We start from the raw sequence: 25,375 nt of genomic DNA, 5'->3' as shown, positions 1-25,375 counted from the left end.
TGCACGGCCGAGAATTATTCTGCTGAAATGCGAATGTGGGGTGAAAACTCTAGAAGGTTAGCTCACTCGCTCTGATGAGCGAGACAACAAGCGAACCATTAATAAGCAGGCACAAGTACGGCATAACAATAAATGCTTTGTTTTTCAAACCCCGCTACGAGCGTAGTAAAGTTGGGATTGTACGTGCGAGTAGGAGGATTGTTACGTCACAGGGCACAAACATCAACATTCGTCTCCCTCACAACATCCAGCGACGAGCGGCCAAAGAGATCAGCTGACGAGAACGACAACGACTACGGGAAAAGGCGAACACTGCGCTACCTCATAGTATAGCAGTAACATTAGCAACGGCAGCAGCAACAACAGCTCAGCAGATGTAACATGGCTTCAACCTCGGCCGGCACACTGGAGGGCACTCTGAGCAAATGGACGAACGTGATGAAGGGATGGCAGTATCGCTTCTTTGTGCTGGACGAGAATGCAGGCCTGCTATCCTACTACACGGTGAGTGATCCACATCGTCATTGTTATCGTGCCTGATGAGCCAGCGGATGGTGTTATTTTATCTACATAAACTGGCTGTCGCAGTTTTAATTGTTATCTTATCTGTCAAGCCAAAGCAAACAATCAGCTTCCCCATCGCCTCCCTTCGCATTCCCTCTCTCTGTCTCTCAATAGACGACCAATTAATCAAATTGTTAAATTGCACATATATGTGTACGAGTCACACAGCCAAGCCCACATACATTTTGGATTCAAATTCGTAAGCATGTATTTGTATATCGTATGTAGTACAAGATGTAGTATATACATATATGTATATTTGTATTCGGCCTAATTAACTTCCAACGTTTTTGTTGGCACTTCTCCAGCTGCAGCACGAGATGCAGCTGCAAATTCTCTGCGATTGAGCTCGTGTTTCTTATAGGAGCCTCGGTAGAAATCGTAGAATCCATAGAACATGAGGACTATCACCACCATAAAGTATCCGAAAACGACGCGATCAACGCCACAATTGAGACTCGCCAATATCGCATGCAAAATGATGAGTGCAAACTGCGTCATCTGCATCATGGTAATGGATTTCTTCACTGGCGTCAGAGCACGGACAATACTCGGAGCGGCCACAGCAGCGGTCAAGTAATATGAGTACATCACGATGTGCACAATCGAGTTGAGGAAGACGGGAAAGAGTGCATCAGTTCCTGCGGAAAGTCATTCAATTCAATCATTGCTTGATATAGATATATAGATGGAACTTACCATTCTCATTATAATTGATCAGCATATAGATCAAAGTTATTGTGGTAATGTGATGGAAGATGTGCAGTTTAGTCACTTGATTCTGCTTGTGGCGCAGCACAAAGATCACCGTCTCAATCAGCTCAGATAATTTAAGCCAGAAGAGGAAGTATGACAAGCTGAAATGGCGCTTTGTCCGAGACTCTGTCATTTCCACTGTGTTGCATTTCCAAAATAAGATTATATTATTCTCTGTGATAGAGAGAATCTACAAATGATGAAAGTAGTTAATCGCAGCAATCGTCTAACTGAATGATGTAAACCGAATTTACCTCAAAGAGAACATATATACAGCTAACAACTTGCACAATGTTATGAGTGATGATTAGCTTCTTGAGCTGGAACGGTTTTCGGAACAGCATGAATCTTAAAGTACAAAAACACAGACGTAAACAAATATATACTATTTACATTTTTACGTAGAGTATTTCAATTGTAAATCAATACAATTCCATTGGGAATTGATCAAACGCAATATCCACTTTATACGCAATTGAATTGTTAATTTCAGTTCGGCCAAAGTGCGATAAGTTCGTCACGAGAATGGCCCTCTATATACATAGTTGTTTTTTAACATACTCTGGTCCAATTTTAGTGACTAGCAGCAGATATATCCCCAAGACTGTAACCATAAACGTGGGAGTCGACATGATCCTCGGGTGTTCATAAGCTAAAAAAATAAAAAAAAGTAAACTTTTTGTTTTTCCAAAAAAAAATGTTAATGTAAAGACAAATCTTCAAACACACATAATTGCGATTCCATTTTGGGTAGTTCCTTAAGAGTCCTTCTGGTTGAATTAATATGAATCCTGTTGGGTGCGGTTTAGGGAAACAGAACACGAACCAGCGTGTCCGACTTATCGAAGATATGTGAGCGTTTGTTAAATGCTTCACTCGAATTTGAACCGCTGGGTTCAACACGTTCCAAAATCACTAATGTATGCAAAGAGACACACTTAGCAACTATACTAAGTGCACACAATGTACGAATTATGATGAATTGTAAACGCAACTGTACATACGTCATAAGACAGACGGACACTTCTCATTGTAAATTTCGTTCTTTTAATCGATATGCTATTAACATTTTGTATTTATTTTATATGCTTTCGTTCAGTCCAAGGAGAAGATGATGAAGGGCGTGCGACGTGGCTGTGTGCGCCTCAAAGACGCGCTTATCGGCATCGACGATCAGGAGGATAATACCTTCACCATCACTGTGGATCACAAAACCTTTCACTTTCAGGTAAGTCTTCTGAATGAATGAATCTATAATGTCAATAAGACTATAATACGCTTCACACGAACATATTAGCGATTACCTCTGACTGACGGACTGATTGACTGATTGAAACAGTAAAAATTAGTGATCTGCAATTTCTATAGGGATTTGATGAAGCCAAAACGCAATTTAGCTTTCGCTTCAATCGAACACATTTAACGATTGATTGACTGACTGATAGAAATATAAACTAACAGCCTAAACAGTCATTTTAGCCTAAACACTCATCATAGAAATATAAACTGACAGCCTAAACAGTCATTTTAGCAGATAGCATTACTGTAAGGATGATGATCAATAAGGATTACGCCTAAGTGTTAACTACAAATGCTTCAAATCGAGGCTTAGTCTCGTATACCCCTCACACATATGTATACTAGGCACAATACTTGCCAAGGCATATTTTAAATGTCTAAATGTAAGAATGAACTGTATGTCTATTAATACATACATATGTACCTACTATATACTCTATGCTTTACTATATAGTGTGCATTATAAACATTTCGTTTGTTTTGATGATTTCCTTTCGAGTCTTTTTCGCTGATTGTCTATCTGTCTTTTTTGTTTTGCCCCTTTCCTTCCGCTCTGGCGCCATAAACGATAAAACTTATTGGCAAACCATCGCAACAACCCACACAATCCATTGCAGGCGCGGCACAGCGATGAGCGTGAACAGTGGGTGCGACGTCTGGAGGACACAATACGACGGCACGCGAATCGTTCGCGTCTGTGGGACAGTCAGAGCGCCTTCTACATTGCTGGCGGCTACACGAAAGAGTCGGGCGGCAAGCGTTCCAATCACTTGGAGCTCGTGGCGCGACGTGTTACCGAAGCGGATGCCTATCTGCAGCTCATGATAGAACAGACCAATGTGAGTATTATATTATGCATTATAATTGCATAACTAGTTCACTGATTACATATCTTTAATCCACGTTTTAGGCGCTGGACAAACGCATTGCTGAGCTGAGCGACACTGCCGAGCAGGTCAAATGCAAAGCGTTGCAGGACAACGCAAGTGTAAGTATTTATTCAAATTTATTCAACTAATTGCACTGCTTGGAGTGGAGGGCTGAGCAATGACAACATCTAGATGCAGTTCATCACGAAAGTCATTCGATATCTTTTGTATTTCGTCATGCGACAAGCGCCAATAATCGCCATCCACGGCCAAAAACTCGGATGTCGTCGGGCAATCCTGCACTGGCCGCACATTCAGTGTGCTGCTCGCCTGGACAGCTGCATCGCGTCCACAGAGACGCAGAGAAGCTTTTAGTTGTAACTGATGCTGGGGAGTCACCAGCCAGATGACAAACACTTGATGTCTGGCATCTGCCAGCAGATGGGTTGAAGTCTTGCACATCAATACCACAATCTGCACATTGCCTTGCAGTTGACCCAACTCCTGGCTGAGAAAACTGCTGAAAATCCCACTGCAAGCTGGCAAATTGAAGCCAGTGTAGTCGAGCAACCCAATAACTTTCTGCTGCTGCAGCTCACAGCGCCTGGGGTCAAAGGATAGCACAATATGCTGATCCTGCCACAGCTTGTGAGAGTGCAGAAAGTTGCAGGCATCATCAGCGTTGCTGTGGTCGCTGACGTAGTGCAGCAACAGCAGCTGACTATCCACGCGCTTGCGACAGTTGGCAAAGAGACATGGACGCGAGTCGCAGCTAATCACAAGATGGTCTCGGTCCACTAATGGCAGCTTATTCAACTCATCTAGCTGCCTAGAAGGCATCTCAATTGAACTAGACGAGCAATTAGGTACCTTCAGTGGTTGCTCCTCGATGCTCTCGCTGCTGATGCTGGACGGCAACTCCTCGATGGCATCGACATTAGTCCAGCAGCTCAAGTCACTCTGCAGTTGATGCAGCTGATTCATCCCCAGGCGCAGCTCCTTCATATTCGAGTTTAACTCATTCATGGCAGAGTCCAGCTTAAAGTGTCCAATTAGCTTGATGTGCTCCTTCCGTTGCAGCTCGCAGTGCAACTTGTGTTCCTCAAATTGAACACGCAGCTTCTCAATGCTAGCCAACTCCTGCTCATCATCCATTTGTTTGGGGATGAGGATTCTGGGTAGGAACAAAAAACGACGTGTGAGAAATGTTTACACTGAAAAAAAACAAACAATGATTTTGTGTCAGATTAATTTGCAGGGTAACAGATGAAATATTGATTTTCAATTCAAGTTCAGGGTTAGCGTTCAGGGTTACCCTTCCCCTCCCACCCCCGCCCCGTTTGAGGCGTATTATTAGATATGCATTGGGCATGAGAATTTTCGCCAAGTTGCGCCAGCTGGCGACGCGACGCAAACAGCTGCTCATTTCTTTTGCAAACTTCGTGGCACAAACTGTTTTGTGTGTTCTGTTTACAGAGACATAACCCGGCAAATCAAACAGACGAGCCACTTACGCTGGGCAGGTACTTTAAGCAGAGTTCGTTCAATCTGGTTATTTAATTAGTAGTTGGCCAGTGCATTGTAATAAACGTGCGCACTTGTTTTATTTTTATTTTGCGCTCTACTATATTTTACAGGCCATGTTGGATCATATCAAGCACTCAATTGTGAGTCTACAAATTGCCAAAAATATGGCGCACCCCATCAATGGCATTTACAATGGGCCGACGATGACAACTACAACAGCAACAACAATGGCATCTGGCGACGCTAGTAGCATTGGAGGAGGAGCAGGAGGTGGTGGAGGAAAGGGTAGCGAGGCCATCTCGGCACTCAAGAACGAAATGGCTGGCGACGATGAGGATGATTCAGCAACGGAAAACGGTAAATGTCATCCACGTACATACAACAAATATACCACATATATTTTGGGGGTCACACTTTCGCCATTTTTGTTTTGTGCGGTGATTGCTTGCACAACACTGTTAAGAGTCCGTTCGCTATGCCGTTAGGTTTGCACTGATTCCAGACAAAAATTTATATTCCAAAGTAAACCAAATGTGAATTCAGATGAATAATTTGCATTGATTGTAGAAAACAATTCATTGTGAAGTGAGCAAGAGGAAATCGTATTTTGGGGGTCACACTTCCGACATGTTTTTTTTTTTGCTTAACACTGTCAAAGAGTCAGTTCGCTGTGGCGTTCGGTTTGTTCTGAGCATTCAATACCATGCGAATGGTTAATGCGTTCAGTTTTATGCTCACTGAACAAAGTTTATTTTTTGTTCAGCGTATGTGTGATGCGGTGAGTATTTTATTATTCGAATGGTTTCTTTGAGATTTGCTCAGGGTCATGCTCAAGCCGAGTAGCTTGTTAATGAGCACGAAATCGATGGCATTGGGAAATGGGGCAGTTCAAATTGAAATACAATTGATTAATTTTTTGAATGTGATTGCATGTTTTATTAATTTGTATTGGCAGCCACGACAGCACCGTTGGGTCTCGTTGTGCCAGAGACCTCTTATTCGAGCAGTGAAGGTGAAGAAGACTTCTATGATGCCTATGATGATCCGTTCACAAGCCTGGGCAGCTCACCAATTGGCTGGTAAGTGTGCAAAGCATAAAAGCTAAAGATAAAAAAAGAGGCAAGCTGCTGACATCACAGTACGAAGCGAGATAAACAGCAATTATCTCTCTGCGTTTGACGCTGTGAGCGGTTTGCCGGCTTACTCATTTGACACTACTACATCGCACACATTTTCCATTACATACATATGATACGTATGTCTATGTGTGCGTGCACTTGTGCTACTCTTTTCCCCCTCTTTGATATCTTTTCGTCAGTCGAGCAGCGCATGCGCTCTTTGCATTGCAAGCTGCAGCTCGCATATACATATGCACATATGGTCATATATATATAGAAAGGTGTACGCACATGCATGCATACATATACATATACGTAGTATTTAAGTTGGTCAGTCGCCTGTTAATAATTCATGCAATTTTGCAAGGAGCGCGTAAGCCGATTTGGCAACACTGCCTCCGTCGGTCTTCGTCACAGCTGACGAGCACCGTTGTCGGCATCGGTCGGCACATCGTACGACGACGAGTGACGATTGTCTGAGTCCTGTGTTGGTTTGTAGTTACGTTCGTCATTCGTCTGTTGACTGTTGACAGTTTGGCTTTCTTTGTTATTCTTGAAAAAAAAAAAAATCCAAAAAAAAAGGAAAAAAACAAAAAAAAATGTTGGCTCAATAATGGCGAAATTCGCATAGGTTCGATTTAGTTTACGTGTGTGTATTTATATGCATATGTGTATTCCTTATTGTATGTGTATGTGTTGTTTGATTTGTTGCGCGCAGCTGGCGCCGTAAAATATGCAACGAAGGTTTACAGTCGCCATTTTAAAGTTTTGCATGCAGCGTCCACTGCAGTCGCATCCGCAGCTGAAAGCATCACACCACCAGTGTTACCATGTTTAAGAAGTGGGTTCGGCGTGTTAGCCTAAGGTAAGCAACACTTGCTCCTTGCTCTTGCTCTGGTTCCAGTGTTGTTGTATTTTATAAATACTAAATGAAGTTAGCAACAAACATGTAGTGTGCCGAGGAGGGACACACAGATAGTGAGAAAGAGCGAGTAGACACTGACATCATATATGTACATTTAAATTTGAGCCGCTTATTAATTATGCATGTCCTTCAAACATTCTGTGAGCCGCATTTCAATGGATTCTGTATCTCTATTTTTTTGTGTTAATATTTGCAGTGCCACGCGCGGCTTTGTGGAGACATCACCCACGCACGAAAAGCCGCCGGATAACTACGATTCAGCCGGAGCAACAACAGCGGCAGCAGTAGCAACAACAGCAATCGCACCAACATCAACAGCAGCAGCAACACCAGTCGCAACAACAGTGACGCAGTCGACGTTACCCGAAATCGAAGAGACCGAATCGAACAAAGTGCCGAGCTCACGTTCGTCGAGCTATGACAATGGCATCGATTACGATGCACTCTACGAGGAGGAGGAGGAGATGGACCTTAGCATGGAGGCGCATGGCTCAATGATAACGCATCTGTTGTCGCAGGTGAAGATTGGCATGGACCTCACCAAAGTGGTGCTACCCACGTTCATCTTGGAACGACGTTCTCTGCTCGAAATGTACGCCGATTACTTTGCCCATCCCGATTTGTTTCTTAAGTAAGTTACACAGCGATGCATGGAAAATTTCCACTTACCACTGCATAATAATTTATGTTGCCTATAGAATCTCAGAGCTGGATGACCCCAGGGATCGCATTGTGCAAGTTTGCCGTTGGTATTTGAGTGCTTATCATGCTGGACGCAAGAGCGCGGTGGCCAAAAAACCCTACAATCCCATATTGGGTGAAGTATTTCAATGTCATTGGGATATTCCAGGTAAAATATATAGATAAAAGATACAATTTAAGACTTTTTAACATCTTAATTCTTGGATGCAGGTGAATCCGAAGATGGCAAGGAGGTGCATGATGGTCCCGTGCCCTGGTGTCGACGGGATCAGCTAACATTCTTGGCTGAACAGGTGTCGCATCATCCACCAAGTAAGTATTTATTATGCTAGACATTTATTTTAAGATTTAATTAACACGGTTTTCTTACAGTTTCAGCCTTCTATGCAGAGCATTATAATAAGAAGATTACGTTTACTGCTCATGTCTGGACGAAATCAAAGTTCTTGGGTCTGTCCATTGGAGTGCACAACATTGGCGAGGGCGTTGTCACCCTTGTCGATCGTAGCGAAGAGTACATTGTAACTTTCCCAAATGGTTATGGCAGGTATATATACATTTGAGATTAACATTTTTTGCTGAATAACGTGAGATATTTGGGTTACAGATCTATTTTAACGGTGCCTTGGATTGAGTTGGGCGGCTCAGTTGAAATCAAATGCCCCCAAACTGGTTACTATGCCAATATTGAGTTTCTGACAAAACCCTTCTATGGCGGCAAACGCAATAAAGTCAGCGCTGAGGTTGGTTAATACGATACATTATAATTAAATCAACCCTCATTGTATAATAATGCTTTGTCTCTGTTTATGCACTTAGATATATTCGCCCAATGATAAGAAGCCATTTGTGTCGATTGCTGGCGAGTGGAGCGGTCTGATGGAAGCCAAGTGGCATGATAAGAACGTAAGTTGCAACTGGCATGCTGTAGATAACAAATTCCCTCTGTTGTATTTTGTGTCTGTAGAGTTGTGTATTAACTAATTTCTGCTAATGTTTTACTATCAGTACCCAGTATCTGTATCTGCGCCCAAATCGCTGCAACAAACAACACACCACGAGTTGGCAGCTACATCCATGTATCTATCTATCTACCTAACCTACCTATCCATCCATCAATCTATATACTGTTTAACCTGCTCCAATTTGCCTACTACATGTACCTATGCGATTCTTGTACTTTTCTCTTAAATAGTTTGGGACCACTTTTCTGTGTGTTTACTTTGTTTATCTAGAAAATGAATCCTAAACCTCAAGCCTTATCTCCAAAATTTTAAACTAAATTGCCTGTATAAAGATATATGTATATTGTATATGTAACATATTTAATTCGTAATTCCCTATGCATCATATATTGTTGTGTAGATATGTTGTGTGTGTCTATTTCACGTGAACAACGTATGTCTAAAAGGTGACCATGTTCCACTTTAATTTTCTAGAAAACCGAAGTATTCGTCGACGTAAATCGCATACCCATATTTAAGAAACAAGTTCGACCAATCGTTGAGCAGGATGAATATGAATCACGACGTGTTTGGAAGGAAGTAACGGCAGGACTCAAGTAAAACTTTTATTCCTATTTACAAGCAACTAGCAACTATGTTTAAAAACAATTTGTATTATTATTAATCTTTGTATTTGATGTGCCATTTCGTACAGATTCAATGATATTGAGCGCGCCACGAATGCCAAATTTGTTGTGGAGCAACAGCAACGAGATCAGGCCAAGGTGCGCAAGGAATACGATCTGGCTTGGGAACACAAGGTACGCAATTATTATAATTAATCTTCACATGGAATCCTTATCCTGTTGTCTTCTTATTTGCAGCACTTTAAGCCGATTGGTGAGAATTGGATCTACACGAAACCGCTGAGTCAGCGCATGTATTTGCAGGAGAAGGAGGCCAAAAGATAATGAATTTATTGGGAGCAATATGCAATGCCAATACACGATGTTTTTATACACACTCACACACACATTGATATATCCGTGTGTGATTCATATCAAGAATGAGCCTCAACTATTTGTATAATTTCCACAAGTGCGCAAAACAAAACCCCTTAAAAACACTGACGATGATACAACGTAACATATGCAGGAAACTAAATGTTTTACAGAAATATGAATTATGAGATAAGTTATAAGAAACCAGTTGGTGGCCAGTCTCGAGTGTCCGTTTCTTAATTGTAAATAGTTTAAATACGCAAAAAGTCAAAATAACAAACGAAAAGAAAGCCAAGTTTAGGTAGTTAGTTGAGAACAATAGTCGAACGATGAGAACAGAGAACGACACAATACAACATAATGGTTGATAAAATGAATCTAATAAACTGCAAGACAAACAATATACAGAGCTAACACTTTAATAGTTTCTACGCAATATATTCGTATAAAGCAACTTATTATTAAATAACTATGTACTAGAGTGTTTCAAAGGCAATCGCAGTAAACTGCAAAACAAAGAACACCTAAAACAAAACAAATACGAAAATACCTTTTACAAAACAATACACTATTATAACATACACAACACACACGCAACATACAAGCACACATGCCCACCCTTTATGGGATATGTATATCAGAAGTTGTAGATTACAAAAAAGAAAAAGGATTAGGTATTTAAGCATAGAAATTCTATTTTTTAAATAAAAGACTCTAATAGACAAAATACAATACATGAGATATCTAATAGATACATATATATTACAAATAATTAATTCCTGTTTTCAAAACTTTAAATGCACAATTGATTTTGTCAAATAAAAAAAAAAGAATAATAACTTTAGTATTATATTATACTTTCAATTCCATTGTCACAATAAAGATAAAAGCTTTACTTACAAACCCGCAGCCAAAACTCCAACGAATTGTTTGCAATATGCAGTAATTAAAAACAAACAAAAAACACAACTAAAAATATAGAATTAATAATAGTTAGCTTCTAATTTTGGTTGGAGTTTGCCAAAAATCCAACAGCCACAATGCAAAGCTGTTTTTCTTTGTAAACTACCGAATACTCTCACTCAAAACAAAGTTAACGCAAAATGAAACGAATAAAGAATATTACGCTTTTTCAACTGTTGAATAATAATAATTAAATATACATATATATAGGTAACTCAATATAGAGACAGCCCCACTTAATTAAACATATAAAACAATACGTACATAAAATGTGTATACAAATAATACACCAATGAGTACATATATTTTTACGAATTTCTTTCAAAAAGTGCAAACACCCTATTCCCCATAGCATTTAAATCAGCCATTATACTATTATTGCAAATAAAAATTCAAATCAAATTATTTCTCATTGAAAATATAAAGACTCACCAATCGAGCTGGTATATTTCGAATTGTGAGCGTTGTGCGCGCAGCAATTTGTTCATTTGAACTTAATCTGTGGCAAGCGGAAAAATACTAAAATACCACACGAAGTGTAACCAGATGGTAATTTTTGTTGTGCGTTTTTATTGCTATTTATCGGATCTTAATACATTTTTTCAGAAATGCTATGATTTAACGCAGGGCTTCACTTTAAAAAAGGCATAAAAAAAATCAGGTAAACATTTGAACCTTTTTCTTCAAGGGTGGCAGCACCAAAGTTTGACAATTGGCAGTGCTGCCAGCTTTTTTGATAAAAATTGACGTGGCTCTAAATTTTAGTGTTTAGTTTTTAGGAGGCTGAAATTGCAATGCGAAAAATTTTGCAAGCAATTGGTCCATTAAATTAAACGTCGTAATTGGTGCTGGGAAAGGTGATAAAAGATTGCATCAGCTACGTACTCAGGTACACAACAAGATTAGGCGAAAACGCGAAAATCGCTCAGCGAGCAAAACCGAGGAGAGCGAGATAGTGAGTGTGTGTGTGAGATACGAGGCCGAGGCCCGCAAAGCAGCAGCGCCGTTGTTCATTGTCAGCCAAGAAAAAGCAAAAAAAAGTTCGTTTTCTTGCGTGCTATTTCCAAATAGAATTGGTAACAAAAGTCATCACTATAGCTGCAAATCGGACAAGAAATTAAGTTAAAATATCGTGGCCGAAGAGAGGCAACAGTGAAAAGTGAGTGCATGCCTCAATAGCCAATTAAGGCGAGAAGAGGAAGAGCCAACTACAAAGTGCAAGTGCTGGTCAAGTACAGAGTGACAAACACACATACACACATTTACGTTCCAACGCCCTTTTTCCAGCGTTACAATTAGTTTGGCAACAAAAACGGTGAGCTTTAGTTATTTGCATTATTCATTTATGCTTCTCACCATAAAATTCCACCTACCATTGCCATACAACTCGTGGCTCTGCACTCCTTCCCCCTAGCGACGTCATCAACATTGTGTTCAGTTATCTTTTATCTCGACATAGCACTTACAATAGAGTTGTTTTGTTATCACATGGTCGTCTACACTTGAAGTTGATAAAGCATAAAGCGCAGCATAAAAGCGCTCCGCACCTTCTCGCCAAAAACAGAGAGATTGGAGAGTGAGAGCGCGAGAGAGGAAAATGTAGCAAGCTTTAAGCATCAGGCCGATCAGCAGCATGCCGAGCTTAAGCTCCACTTAAGCGTCCGCAGTCTCTGTCGACGTCGCCGCAGTGTCAGTGTCAGTTCAATAAACGCTTTATCAAGTCCGCAGTCCGTTTTATTGAAATTAAATTCGTCACGCATACGTTTGCAATGGTTTTCTTTCAATTAAATTAAGGCCTATATATTATATGTACAAGATAAGGGCTTCCAATTTGCAACCAACTCAAATTGGTTACGCAAAGTGCAGTGCAAATGACAATTACTATGCACTCCGGCAACAAAAGTTTCTAATTAGGATGTTATACTTTATCGATAATTCGCTCCATATTGGGTTGTCTCTCTTTTGTAACCTTGACTCCATTTTTTATTTTTATTTGTTTGGTGTTAGGGCGCCATTCGCGTTGGGTGTTGAGTGCACCGCCTCATTTCAATATTGTTGTTATCGATTTCAAATCCACATTCACTATTCTACTCACTAACTGTGTTCTCGTTGTCATCCCCACCCCCCACTTGAATAAACAAGTAAATATGGTAAATACGCGTGCAGACAATGTTATTGTTAATTGTAGTATTTGTCAACACTTCGTGGCAATGACCATGGTTGGCAATTGCTGTAATTGTTGTGCAGCGTCTGTTGTTATCGGAGCACGTTTGGTTCAACACTGAGTCAACCAAACAACTATTTTAGGTTTCTTTTGCTCTTTTTCACATGATAAGATAACAACACATTGCTCGTCTTCGCTTGGCCTTGTTGGCAAGAACAAGATATTAGCTTTAAATTTGAATTGATTAATTCGTGAGAAATGCCAAATGACTAATCGAGTTTCTTTTTCTCTATTGTTTGCAGCTGCATCCCATGAATTAGCAGAATGTCAGCATACAATACAAACTTTGTGCCACCTGCGGCAAATGGCAATCAAGCCGGCTTGGTAAATGGGCAGCCTTTACCTCTTCAACCGCATCTGCAACAACAACAACAGCGGCAGCAGCAATTGCCTCCTCTTGGGGCGCCACTGAAACCAGTGCAATTCCAACAGCCGCAGCAGCAGGTGGCGGCGCAACCAACGCAGTATCCTTTAAATGCCACAGGCCAGATTCCCCCTGCGACGCAGCCCCAATTCGATAGCAATGTGATGAGCAAGTTTATGCCGCCGCCGTCAGCCCTGAGCAATGGGCCTGCGACGATAGCTCCACCGAGTCATCTGCCACCGCAAGTTCGACCACCCACGTTGAATGGACCAACAACAGCGGCTGTGATTAGTAATGGCAGTAATGGGGCACTTAGTGCAACATCCTCTCGCACGGCATCGCCAGGATTGATACCGAGCAATTACACCTTGCCCTCAATGGAGTCGGCACCAGCGCCGCCGCCCTCCACAGTGTCATCCAATGTGCAGTTTGCGCCTGGGCCGCTGGGTGCGACAGCAGTGCCCAAGCAGCTATCTGATAGGCAATTGGGATCGCCTATGCAACCCCAACAGCAACAATCAAGCAGTCAGTTGGGCCCCACGTTGGGCGCCACGCTACCACCTCAACAACAGCCAGCAGCAGCAACGCAACCGCCCGTCAGCCAAGTTACCAGCTTGGCTAGTAACTTGCAGAACATGAACTTGAATCCCAGCAACAGCTTTGCGCCATCTGTGACAACATCCTTGCCGCGCAGTGACTTCCGTGGAGTTGCCACGGGTTTGGCTGGCGGAGTACCGCCGCTGGATAATATTGGCGCCAATGCATTGCTCGCTGCATCGGGAGTTGTACCCAATATGCAGAATCCCATGGCTACGCCGTTTAATGCCGCCGTGCCGCCTAGTCGGAACCCAGCCAGTGTGTTTGGGGGACAGAATGGGCCACCCAAGGCTGCTCCAAAGCCACAGCAGTTGGATAACCAGAAGGTGGCATATGGCGTTCCTCCAGTAACTTCAGCTGCGGAACAGAACAACAATTTGCAGCGCACGACTGCAGCTGCACCGCCGTCAGCCCAGCGGCCACCTCAATGGCAGCCTCCACTCAATCCTCAGCTGCAGATGAAGCAGGCGTTCGTTGCGCAACCGCCATTAACGCAAGCAATGCCCTCCCAGGTGCAGTTGCCGCCCTTTGGTCCGCCACCAACCACGGAAAAGCAGCAGTCAACGCAGCCGCCACAGCAACAGCCAACACAATATCCCTACAAGCACGCCTATCCACAGGCAATGCCGCCGCAGCAGCAGCAGTTCCAGCCCCAGCAACAGCAGATGCCGTTGCCTCCCCAGCAGCAACAGTTTCCACCACAACCGATGCCTCCACAGCAACAACAGCTACAAGCGCCTGGCATGTTTGGAGCACAGCAAATACCCAGCACGGCACCGTTGCAGTATCAAACACAGGGTACAACGACAGCGACGGCACCGTTAAGTGTTGCTCAGCAAGGATTTAGTCGACTGTGGGGACAGGACACCATTGATCTAATGCAGAATAGGCATATACTATCGCCCGCGACCCTGGCACCACCGAAAGTGGTGTTGCACAATCAGTTCCACGAATCCATCAATTGCAATCCCAGCATCATACGCTGCACCCTGGCCAAAATCCCCGAGAGTAATTCGCTGCTGCAAAAGTCACGTTTGCCACTAGGCATAGTCATTCATCCCTTCCGCGATGTCAACGTAAGTCAAGAAATGCATTTGCCTATACACTAACTAATGTACTTTTCTCATACAGAGCCTACCCGTGATCCAGTGCATGAATATTGTGCGCTGTCGACTGTGTCGCACCTACATCAATCCTTTCGTTTACTTTGTAGACAGTAAAATGTGGAAGTGCAATCTCTGCTATCGCGTCAATGAGCGTAAGTTAACAATACGTGTATTCCAATTATGTTTGTTTTAACTTTGTTTTTTTTGCAGTGCCCGATGATTTCCAGTTTGATCCGGCCACAAAGACCTACGGCGATGTCACGCGCCGTCCTGAGGTGCGTTCCAGCACCATCGAGTTCATTGCCCCATCGGAGTATATGCTGCGTCCACCACAGCCAGCCATGTATCTGTTCCTCTTCGATGTTTCCATCATTGCGCAACAGAGCGGTTATCTGGAGACAGCGTGTGCTGTCCTGAATCGCCATCTGGATGAAATGCCTGGCGATGCAAGGACTCAAGTGGGTTTCATTTGCTACGACAGCTTTGTGCACTTTTATAGCATGGCAGAGGGTCTGAATCAACCGCATGAGATGACACTGCTGGATATTGATGATCCATTCTTGCCGCGGCCAGACAGTTTGCTCGTTAATCTGAAGGAGTGCAAGGAGTTGGTCAAGGATCTGCTAAAGCAGCTGCCCAAACGTTTTGCGCACACGCATGATCCCGGCTCTGCTTTGGGTGCTGCGCTTCAGGTGGCCTTTAAGCTAATGGTGAGTGATGATTAACAGATATTATTATTTATGACGAATCTAATTCGAAAATTTAATGTGTACAGCAAGCATCTGGCGGTCGAATTACCGTCTTTCAATCGTGCCTTCCCAATAAGGGACCTGGGGCGCTGGAGCCGCGCGAAGATCCCAACAATCGATCGGCCAAAGATGTGGCGCATCTGAATCCAGCCACCGATTTCTACAAACGCTACGCTCTAGAATGCTCTGGCTATCAAATTGCTGTGGACATGTTTCTCATGAATCAACAATATAGTGATATGGCCACCATCTGTAAGACTCCATATATTGCAAAGATTTTATGTCGTTTCTAATGTTTGATCTTTATGCGATACAGCTGGCGTCAGTAAACACAGCGGTGGCTGCGTGCATCACTTCCCGCTCTACCAGAAGACAAAGCAGCATATGGTAGACTCGTTCAGACAGTGCTTTAAGCGCTATCTGACCCGCAAGATTGGTTTCGAGGCCGTCATGCGCATACGGTGCACACGAGGCTTGCAGGTGCACACATTCCATGGCAACTTCTTTGTGCGCAGCACGGATCTGTTGTCGCTGCCCAATGTCAATCCAGATGCGGGCTATGGCATGCAAATATCGTACGAGGAGAGTCTCACCGACGTCAAGACCATTTGCTTCCAAGCCGCTTTGCTCTACACAAACAGCGAGGGCGAACGACGCATTCGTGTCCATACCATCTGTTTGCCGGTTACAGCATCGTTGCCTGAAGTGATGCATTCGGCAGACGCAGAAGCCATTGTGGGATTACTTTCCAAAATGGCAGTGGATCGTTCGATAGCATCAAACTTGTCTGATGCTCGGGACGCTTTCATCAATGCAACCATCGACGTGTTCAATGCATTTAAGATTGCACAAAATCTTCCATCTGGTCAATCTGGCCAGTTGATAGCGCCACGCAGTCTGGCTCTATTGCCACTTTACATTCTGGCGCTGCTGAAGCACGTGAGTATTAGCTCGAACAAACTCTGGAATCTTTTTTCTTAATGTCTATTCTTATTGCAGCCCGCTTTCCGCGTGGGCACCAGCACGCGTCTGGATGATCGCGTCTATTCGATGGACTGCATGAAGACGTTGCCGCTAGACCAGCTTATGAAGTACATCTATCCGGAGCTGTACAAAATCGATTGGCTCGTGTATCATGCGCGCAACTCAAATGTAACGCAAGACGAAGACGACGATGAAGATGATAGTTTGCCTGAGGTGCCACGCCTGCAATTGTCTGCGGAACAGTAAGTTTATATCACCACAAGTTACATTTTCATTTTGGATTTCTTGTTAATCTATCTTGTGTTGCAGTTTGGACTCACGATCGATATTCTTAATGGACTGTGGCACGCTAATTATGCTGTATGTTGGCATTAACGTACCTGCCGATGTTCTACAGGCATTATTTGGTTAGTTTAAAGAAATTGCATGGTAAAAGAATTGTCCTTAACGCTGTTATACGTTTGCAGGCATTAGCTCGACGGCGGAACTTACGGACTATGTATATGGTTTACCAAATGTGGCTAGCACTGAAAATGATGTGCTTAAACGTTTCATATTACGTTTGAATTACGATAAGCCCTATGCGCCCTTAGTGCAAATCATCAGGTAAATTCTGATAGAACTTTATTGTACTAAATTTTCATTATTAATTGATCTTAATTGTTTTAGGGATACGAGCACGGCGAAGGGTCAATTTATTGAGAGATTAACGGACGATCGCAGTGAATCTAGTTTGTCATACTATGAATTTTTGCAACACATTCGGGCTCAGGTTAAATAGTATATAAGCAGAAAATCATCCTACTATTATTGTATACAACATAAATACGAGTTTCTTCGATCATAAACAACTCTGGTGACTAAACAACAAAAAAAAAACAAAAACTCGACTCAACTCGACTATACGCAGGCAGGCCTGGCAAACCAACTGCAATCAGCCAATAGCCAATTTATAAAAAAATGCATTATAGCATTCGAATGCATAAGACGTGTACACAAGAGAGAATGTTAAATATATGATATATAATTAAATTAATACCATCAAGTGCATGCCATGAGAACAATCCATGCGCGTTTGAAAAAGCGAGAAAACAAAAATAGTTGTCCCCTTGGCATAGATAATTTAAAAAAGTGCATGTATTTATTTATTTGTTAATTTGTTGCACTAAAAAAAAAACAAACAAAAACGGGAATCACCAATTAAGATTATTTAATTCAATAAATTGATACAATGAAAGGCAAAAATCCCTGTCACAACATATTTAGTCGTCATAGCCTGCAAATACTAGTTAGAAGAGTCAAGAGCAAAGTAATTTATTATAGCAATAAAAATACATTTTACAATTATTTTTTTTTCTCCTTTTAGTCAGATTTGCTTTGCGTTTCAAGAAACGAAGCATTAAGTTAAACAATGTTCGTTCCTTCCTGCTAATCTATATTTCTGTCACTAATATTTAGCTGCTTGCAACATTCACATGTACACCACACATTGTTATTGTTTTTTTTTAATCTGATTTTTCCATTGCTTTAGCTGTTTTCAGTAGTATTTATTTTCCAAATAATAATTGTATATCGATTTAATTATGTTTAAGTTGTCAGTATGACTAAACTATGGCATGGAGTTTATTGCGAGTAACACATAACATGTAGTTCATTGTAGTTAGCCAACTTATTTCAATATTTGTATTGGGAACAGATAGATATTTGGTATTGCGTGCATTATGCATTGGACTGGTAAGGAATGTTTGTCTTAAGCTTAAAAAAAAAACAAGAATAAAAAAAAAACCTTATGCAATAAAACAGTATACAAAAGAATAAAAAGTTAGTTAATTCTTAAAAGGTAGCTGGAAAAGCTGTTTTGTATGTTTCAAGAAACAAAATGATCCGAATTATTTCATTGAATGTATAAACTACCCGAACGAAATTAAATAACTTATGCTGTACTATAAACCATAAATCTTATATATACATATTAGAAAGCGAAATAAAATTTTAAATAAAGCATCACTTTGTTTTTCATTTATTTTTTTTTTTAGATTAAAATTATATAAAATTTATTTAATTGTATGTCGAATTAGAATCAAGGAAACAATTGCATTTTACCCAAACTATGGATTTAAACATGATCATTAGGATTAATCCAGAGATTTCTGAAATTATTTGAAGGTGTAAATATTTTATTAAAGTGAGGCGGATAAACACTTACGGATTAAAATATGGCGATCGAGGTGGATATTTTTGTTTTCGCTCTACTAGCTGAATTGCTACATAAAGTTTGTCGGAGTGTTTTGCTCTCTTTGCTCTCTCTATTTTTGTGCCATGATGTGAGTCCATATGAAGTTGGAGATTTTTTTGCGATAAGTAAATATTTTCGCAGTATTTGCATTCGAAACGCTGGTTTGCCTCATTGGCTTTCCTTAACATATTTGATTCGTGATAGTATTTATAATGTTTATTTAGTTCTTTTTCAGAGCGCAGACTCCGTTCGCAAACATTGCAGTTAAAATACTGTTGCGTCGTAGTGTTTTGACTTGGGGGTTCCAAGGAATGCACAGATAAATGCTCCTGCAGCTCATCGATGTCCGTAAATATTCGCGGGCAGAGAAAACAATTCATTGCAAAACCATCGCATTCCTCACTATTATCGTTGCTTTTCATTTTAAGTGGAGTAGTTAAATTAGCGTGTCCATCAGAGATAAAATATTCTCCATTTAGGTTCATTTTAAGGTATTTTCGGCTGTTGAAAATCAATTAAAATTTTACTTGATTAGTTTACAATATTAATATTGGAATGTTCGACACTAACTTTAATTTTTCCACGCTTAGGAAGTCTCACAGAAAAAATTGCATCTATAGTCTGGTGTGTACTCCTACATATGTATATGTACACATTTATTTATTTAGAATAAGCTTCGGTGTGTTTATGTTGTTAGGATACGACGTCGCGCGCTCTCTTCACATCCGCAGCTGATGCGAGTTAAAACGAAACTGTTGGGAATGAGAGATAAACAGAATGCCTGTTTATATGTGTATGGGTGTGTTTATTTTTTAGCGGAACGAAGAACGAAGTGCACATGCCGCATTAGTGTTGGAAAACAACCACAGAAACAAGTTTCTGTATGCACTGTACAGTGTGCAGTGTGTATGCTGTTAGAGTGCAAATTTTTGGGTATAATTTTAATTTATTGGGCTAAGTGAAGAGTCTGCTTTAGCTTTATTTTTTTATAGCACACGTTTATTAGGAAGAAGCTAACGAAGCTTCTTCTTCTCCATTCCATTCTTCCTACCAAATGAGGATAAGCACATTGAAATTAAATGGTTTCAATTAGTAGCCTAACATTAGGTTAAATATTTTAGAATTGTTATTTAATTTAGGAAATTTACTAGTTAGTGTTTTACCAGTTTCTTGTGTATTTATTTAAATTTTCATATTTATTGAAAAAATTCCTAAGAATAATTCACTTCTTCTAAATATAGCGTCATCATTTACGAAGTGAAGAAGTGCTCCTAGAGGACTAATTGGTTTGATGACTTCAGCTCTATCTTTCAAATGAATATTAACGTCCTGGCAATAAATTCGATGATATGGGTCATTGGAAACCCTTACACAAAAAAAAAAAAATCTAGCAGAGACTTTGAATTAAATCTGATAGTTGGTCAACCATATACATAAGAGATCACAAATTTTGTCAAGACTATCGAGTTTATCACGCGCACACTTGTTTATTTTTAGAACTTAAAATTCACTTGAAGCGCAAGATAGAATTTCAAGGGCCTTAAGTCTTTTAATGGCTTCATGTGCGTTTCCAATTTCATTTTATTATTCTGCACACATATGGAAGGATATTAAACGTATGAAAATTTGTTATGTTGTATAACAACTTGACTAACCGCTCATCCGCTGTTTTCTTTTACAAGCGCGAAGATTAGAATAGAATCAATACTATTTGATAGAAATTCCAGAGCTGGACAAGTTCTAAGTTCTATTTAGTTGTGATGCTAACCCTCAGATTTACATATGTACATCTATTTTATTATCAACAGAAACCGGAAAGAATTACGTTCTTTATAAATGACTGAACCCGATTTCATCATATTTGATTTCCTTTGTTTTTCCAAGACCGCACAAATCATGAATTTCTTATCTCTATTGAAATAACCACATGAATGAAGATTATTTTATAATGTATTGATTCCATTCAAGCCACTTTGTTAATTATGATTATTCGAGTATTTACAAAATTTTGTAAAGTTTCATTTCTACTGATTGATTCACTCTTCGGTTGAACCATCTTCAATGTACAACAAATAAGTAAGAAAAGTACAGTGGAGTGTGCTCGACTGTGAGATACCTGCTACTCATTTTGAATAAAAGCAAAAAAATGCGGTATTATTCTCAAAATATACCAAATAATATACTGTCAAAATACAAAATTTTTTTGCCAGACTGCATATTTTGTACAATCAAAATATTCCACAGACGGCACAATATACTAACTAACTAAGCCAAAGTAACTAAGACCCCTAGTAAGTGGGCGTTTTTGACCATACAAAAGTATTTCTTTAATAACTTCAATTTTTATCAATTAAATTGTATCTGAGCGCAACCAAATTTTCAGGAATCACAACTACTATAGTTTTTATTGTATGTACCAAAATTCGTGACTTTAGCTTTAAAATTACGCTTGTTATTTGATTTTTGTTGATTTTCCGGGGGCGGAAGTGGGCGGGGCAAAAATTTTAAACAAACTTGATCTGCGTGCAAACATAACAAATGCTGTCGAATTATAGCTCTATCTCTTATAGTCACTGAGATCCAGTGTTTCATACGCACAGACGGACATGGCTAGATCGTCTCTCCTGTTGACGCTGATCAAGAATATACATACATACTTTATAGGGTCGGAGATGCTTCGTTATGCCTGTTACAAACATTTCCTGCCCGCACAAAGTTATAATACTCTTCTACCCTATGGGAAGCGGGTATAAAAACGGTAGGGGCTGGGAGGCTGACACTTGTACAATATTTTGGAATGAGATTAAATAATTTATTTAATTAAAATTGTCTGATAAGAAGATTGAAATTTCACTATCTTTTATGAAATGAATTGACTTCAAAATGTTTTGAGATTGTTAATTTTTAATTTTTTCCAAGAATCGAATCGAAAAATCTGAAATGGAAATTTTGCTTTTCTTATAAAAAATGCCTTCTTATTTGTTTATAATATTGGGGTTTTTATTGCATATAACGTTGTCACAGAGTATTCTAGTATACTTACAATAAGTAGTAACGTCAATATCGCTGTTTTCCATTTTGAATTCAGTTCTCAACTACATCCACATTTTGCTGACATGCTTTATACTGGTAAGCGTAATCACATTTATTGTTTATTATTTCGAGTGAAAGAAACGATGAACAGTCTCTCGGGTTTCTGATTTCATATACATATATGATTTTTTGCTTTATCAGCACAAAACAAAAAGCTTCTTTGAAAGCGCTCGCATACTCGATTGCAGGAGAAATATGGGACGATATTGAATCGGATTTTAATGTCGTTTCATTGCCTCTGATGATGGAGCCCTATAATCGTCATTGAATTCAACTTCCCACGACAGCTTGTCATCGCAATTGCAATGAGCACATATTTAATATAGTCTCCTTTGACTTAATACAAATCATCATGCACATATAGTGCACAAGTATTTAAGTCGAGATTATTATGGGATGTGATTATCATAGTCCGCCCACAGATTTCTAAAAGAATAGAATAATTTTATTATTATTATTGACGATTTGCCGTTGAATTGAGCAACATACGGATTGCAGAAGGGGGAACGTAATGCATATTTCTGCTTTGGCGGTGGCCTAAAGATCGACGGTTGACTGCTCTCCTCCGTGGGTGCGATGTACTTGGAGGCGGATTCCACGGCAGGACTATAATTGGCAGCGGCCACGGCATTTAGCAGTTTGGTGCTCCAAATGATTGTTTTGCTCGGCTTGATGTTCAGCTCTTCATCTGGCGGTGGCTGAATTGGACGTGGAACTGTTTGCCTAACCGCTGGAGGTTCTGCTGTGGCTGTTGGAGCTGCAGTTGCAGCCGCAGTGGGGATTGCAGCTGAAGCCGCATCGGAAGCAAAGGTGGGAACTGGATCTGCAGTAGGACGTGGAAGTGGAGGTAGTGCTTCTGTGATGGGACGCATGCCATGTCTGCAGGTCATATGCTTCTGCAAATTGGATTGACGTCTGTAGGATTTTCTGCACAGATGGCACTTGAATGGCTTTGCCACATACTTCTGTCGGTCAGGATTGTAGTGACTCCGCACATGGAGCGTCAGTCCCAGTATCGATCTCAGCACCCTACCGCATATTTCACATGTGAGAGTCTCCGTTGGCTCCGTTGCTGGCATTGTGACACTTGTAGGCGGACTGGGAGTTGGTGCACCAAGGGGAATTGCATGTTCTGTGCTCGTGCTTATTAACGGTGCTCCACTGAACAGATCAGTGGGCAGCATTGATTGTGCAGTTGGTATGGGATTATTTATTATTGTTCCATTCAGTTGCTTGGCATGCAACGTGAGGTGCTCCTTCAGACTGTTAATGTTGTTAAACGGTTCCTTGCAAAGGAAGCAGGGAATGTGCACAATGTATCCAGTTGGAGTATAGCCAGAATAATTGTTCGATAACATGGCCGTAAGCGATGGCATATCTCTGGGTTGCAGGTTGTGAATGTCCTGAGGTGACATTGGCGGAGTTGTCAATACAGACGCCATTTTTCCTAAATTTGAGGTTATATTCGGTACGTTTTCTTGATCTGTCATGGCTTCCATTAAATAGGTTCCAACAAATTCCACATCATCATCACTAGTATCTGTATTGTAATCCTCACTGGACTCTGGACTCGTGGGCAGTCCAAACATCGTTTTAAACTAAGTTGGAAATTCGATTTAATAGTATTGTTTTTTATAAACTAAGATTAAATTAAAATTACCAAATTTCCCTCCATGATCTAAATTTATTCTGTTATTAAAATGCTGCTATTAAAATTATTCGATCAGACACTTCTCTCGCGTTGTGCTCGTCTCAGAGTTTCACAACGAACTGAGAAGCCTCGTCATGCTGTTTAGGTGCTTATATACCTCCCAACACAAGCGCAATCACTTACATAAGTGCCTGTATATGTGTGCACACAGACATATGTACGTGCTGAGAAGTAGGGGTTACCCTGCTCCGATCGCTGTTAGTTTTTATTGCAGGATAGAAAACCTCATTTTTGTGCACACTTCATTTTCAATCGCTTCGGTAGTTGGGGCAACGTTCATGGGCGTTTTTGTCGAGATTCTTCATCTGACGCAAAACAATTTATATTCTCAAAAAGAGCGATAAGATTTTGTTGAAAATGAATGGAGAGTTGAATGTATGAGTGTGTTCCTATACTCAAATACAAAAGATTAAATATAAATTTGAAAAAATATGCAGTTACTAACATATGTAAACAAATCTTTATATTTTGTAAGTACTTGAGAGTAATTTCATACGTGTGTATTTCTTATACGTTGATAATTGTTTTTTAGAGTGGTTGTGTTTAATTAATGCCAATAAACTGATTGCAATGCCAATTTGCGTATTTCACATGCTCAGTATATATTTTAAAATTAATATAGTATTTTAAAATGATTAGACTGGCGAGCTAACAAATTGTATAAAACTTTTTGGCAAGATAATATATTCTTACTTTCTTCTTCTTTATTTTTCCGTATTTACTAATATTAATTGATAGGTATAGGTAGGTTGGTTACAGGTAGATAAAATAGTAGATCTCTGCCTTAAATACCTGAATATGTAGGGTCAAATCGATATTACGGTTTATCCCCTCTTGAGTTTTAAACCCAGTTTGATACCATATAATGGTTTATTTTGCACAACTAGTAAATAGTGGACAATAATACATACTTACAAAATATTAATTGAGTTTAGAACTTGTAAATAATGTTAGCTGAAAAGTTTGTTTTTTTTGTCTGCCACCGGTTCTTGATACCAGTAACAATTTCGTTGCCGCAATCTGTACTTGAAACAAATTGAGAACGGAGAAGTGAATACCACGAGTTTTCGTTAAGTACTGATTTTATTGTAGAATATGCAGGGTTTATATATACAATATCATAAGAACTAATGTTTGTTTAGGTCTAATTATTATCTGTTTATAGTTTACGATGGGTAGCCTTATAATCAATAGTTATCTCATAGTTTATTAGTCTGGACAGTTGTAAAGTAGGATAACCTTATCTTATATCGTTTAAGTTTATGACGCATGCAGGTCCGATCATGCGTGCTGACAGATGGTGTGAGGTCGTAAATGCGCAGCGGTGCCTGTTTGTATAAGACTATCTGTTACCTATCTGCAGCGCACGATTTTCTGCTTGTCTCGAAATCGTACATAGGGTCAAATCGATATTACGGTATATCCCCTCTTGAGTTATAAACCCAGTTTGATATAATACAATGGATTATTTTGAAAAACTAGTAAAGAGTGGGACTTACAAAATATTGATTGAGTTTATAACTAATTACTTAATATGCTATTATTTCTGAATTTAAACCAGGAATTTTTGAATTAAATGTTGTTATTTATAAATCCCAATCCTGTCGTTATTTGCAACATTTAATAGTAATAGTATTGAAGTG

The 25,375-nt window shown here is 40.2% G+C and overlaps 4 protein-coding genes across 11 annotated transcripts; 2 read left to right on the top strand and 2 right to left on the bottom strand.

Moving 5' to 3' along the window:
• Nucleotides 1-66: 66 nt before the first annotated feature.
• On the top strand, nucleotides 67-10,841 carry LOC132793216 (oxysterol-binding protein-related protein 9). 2 transcript variants are annotated; one of them, XM_060802950.1, is made up of 15 exons: nucleotides 67-504; nucleotides 2,420-2,548; nucleotides 3,237-3,458; nucleotides 3,530-3,607; nucleotides 5,126-5,372; nucleotides 5,971-6,094; nucleotides 7,255-7,689; nucleotides 7,757-7,908; nucleotides 7,971-8,072; nucleotides 8,133-8,307; nucleotides 8,368-8,503; nucleotides 8,580-8,666; nucleotides 9,200-9,321; nucleotides 9,420-9,525; nucleotides 9,589-10,841. In XM_060802950.1, exons 1-15 carry the CDS (start codon nucleotides 382-384, stop codon nucleotides 9,673-9,675), a joined length of 2,325 nt encoding a protein of 774 aa, XP_060658933.1. In that variant the 5' UTR covers nucleotides 67-381; the 3' UTR covers nucleotides 9,676-10,841. The 2 variants fall into 2 exon arrangements, with proteins under 2 accessions (XP_060658933.1, XP_060658935.1); XM_060802952.1 differs by lacking the exons at nucleotides 67-504; nucleotides 2,420-2,548; nucleotides 3,237-3,458; ... (1 more) ...; nucleotides 5,126-5,372; nucleotides 5,971-6,094 and adding an exon at nucleotides 6,762-6,998.
• Nucleotides 755-4,752, bottom strand: LOC132793219 (elongation of very long chain fatty acids protein 7-like). Of its 2 annotated transcripts, none has more exons than XM_060802956.1 (5): nucleotides 3,766-4,752; nucleotides 1,882-1,956; nucleotides 1,575-1,668; nucleotides 1,264-1,510; nucleotides 755-1,205 (listed from the first exon to the last, which is right to left on the bottom strand). In XM_060802956.1, exons 1-5 carry the CDS (start codon nucleotides 4,641-4,643, stop codon nucleotides 835-837), a joined length of 1,665 nt encoding a protein of 554 aa, XP_060658939.1. In that variant the 5' UTR covers nucleotides 4,644-4,752; the 3' UTR covers nucleotides 755-834. The 2 variants fall into 2 exon arrangements, with proteins under 2 accessions (XP_060658939.1, XP_060658938.1); XM_060802955.1 differs by lacking the exon at nucleotides 3,766-4,752 and adding an exon at nucleotides 2,050-2,187 and having other exon boundaries at nucleotides 1,882-1,972.
• Nucleotides 10,842-11,381: 540 nt separating the features above from the next.
• Nucleotides 11,382-17,601, top strand: LOC132793215 (protein transport protein Sec24A). Of its 2 annotated transcripts, none has more exons than XM_060802949.1 (10): nucleotides 11,382-11,557; nucleotides 13,135-14,929; nucleotides 14,985-15,111; nucleotides 15,170-15,669; nucleotides 15,735-15,960; nucleotides 16,025-16,647; nucleotides 16,708-16,934; nucleotides 17,002-17,099; nucleotides 17,160-17,298; nucleotides 17,362-17,601. In XM_060802949.1, exons 2-10 carry the CDS (start codon nucleotides 13,157-13,159, stop codon nucleotides 17,471-17,473), a joined length of 3,825 nt encoding a protein of 1,274 aa, XP_060658932.1. In that variant the 5' UTR covers nucleotides 11,382-11,557; nucleotides 13,135-13,156; the 3' UTR covers nucleotides 17,474-17,601. The 2 variants fall into 2 exon arrangements, with proteins under 2 accessions (XP_060658932.1, XP_060658931.1); XM_060802948.1 differs by having other exon boundaries at nucleotides 11,383-11,983.
• A 1,365-nt stretch (nucleotides 17,602-18,966) lies between these two features.
• LOC132793218 (sal-like protein 3) lies at nucleotides 18,967-24,737 on the bottom strand. 5 transcript variants are annotated; one of them, XR_009633092.1, is made up of 4 exons: nucleotides 23,682-23,805; nucleotides 22,511-23,619; nucleotides 21,972-22,447; nucleotides 18,967-19,429 (listed from the first exon to the last, which is right to left on the bottom strand). XR_009633092.1 is itself a non-coding variant. In XM_060802953.1 (3 exons), exons 1-3 carry the CDS (start codon nucleotides 23,694-23,696, stop codon nucleotides 22,411-22,413), a joined length of 1,161 nt encoding a protein of 386 aa, XP_060658936.1. In that variant the 5' UTR covers nucleotides 23,697-23,805; the 3' UTR covers nucleotides 21,918-22,410. The 5 variants fall into 5 exon arrangements, 2 of the variants coding, with proteins under 2 accessions (XP_060658936.1, XP_060658937.1); XR_009633094.1 differs by lacking the exons at nucleotides 21,972-22,447; nucleotides 22,511-23,619; nucleotides 23,682-23,805 and adding exons at nucleotides 19,499-19,680; nucleotides 20,584-20,598; XM_060802953.1 differs by lacking the exon at nucleotides 18,967-19,429 and having other exon boundaries at nucleotides 21,918-22,447.
• Nucleotides 24,738-25,375: the final 638 nt, after the last annotated feature.

Source organism: Drosophila nasuta, chromosome 3, assembly GCF_023558535.2.
Source record: "Drosophila nasuta strain 15112-1781.00 chromosome 3, ASM2355853v1, whole genome shotgun sequence".
Taxonomy (NCBI): Eukaryota; Metazoa; Arthropoda; class Insecta; order Diptera; family Drosophilidae; genus Drosophila; species Drosophila nasuta.
The sequence above is the reverse complement of the archived record's forward strand: the minus strand, read 5'-3'. Positions and strand labels throughout refer to the sequence as shown.

Excerpts from the sequence above, each read along its gene's own strand:
- LOC132793215 (XM_060802949.1), top strand. The coding sequence starts at position 13,157 with ATGTCAGCATACAATACAAACTTTGTGCCACCTGCGGCAAATGGCAAT. Across the intron at positions 15,670-15,734 it reads AGGTGGCCTTTAAGCTAATG|CAAGCATCTGGCGGTCGAAT; the intron begins GTGAGTGATGAT and ends TAATGTGTACAG. Across the intron at positions 17,100-17,159 it reads TGTTCTACAGGCATTATTTG|GCATTAGCTCGACGGCGGAA; the intron begins GTTAGTTTAAAG and ends ATACGTTTGCAG.
- LOC132793216 (XM_060802950.1), top strand. The coding sequence starts at position 382 with ATGGCTTCAACCTCGGCCGGCACACTGGAGGGCACTCTGAGCAAATGG. Across the intron at positions 5,373-5,970 it reads TGATTCAGCAACGGAAAACG|CCACGACAGCACCGTTGGGT; the intron begins GTAAATGTCATC and ends TTGTATTGGCAG. Across the intron at positions 6,095-7,254 it reads GGCAGCTCACCAATTGGCTG|TGCCACGCGCGGCTTTGTGG; the intron begins GTAAGTGTGCAA and ends TAATATTTGCAG.
- LOC132793218 (XM_060802953.1), bottom strand. Across the intron at positions 22,448-22,510 it reads CGTTCCCCCTTCTGCAATCC|AAATCTGTGGGCGGACTATG; the intron begins GTATGTTGCTCA and ends CTATTCTTTTAG.
- LOC132793219 (XM_060802956.1), bottom strand. The coding sequence starts at position 4,643 with ATGGATGATGAGCAGGAGTTGGCTAGCATTGAGAAGCTGCGTGTTCAA. Across the intron at positions 1,511-1,574 it reads GTATATATGTTCTCTTTGAG|ATTCTCTCTATCACAGAGAA; the intron begins GTAAATTCGGTT and ends CATCATTTGTAG. Across the intron at positions 1,206-1,263 it reads GATCAATTATAATGAGAATG|GAACTGATGCACTCTTTCCC; the intron begins GTAAGTTCCATC and ends GACTTTCCGCAG.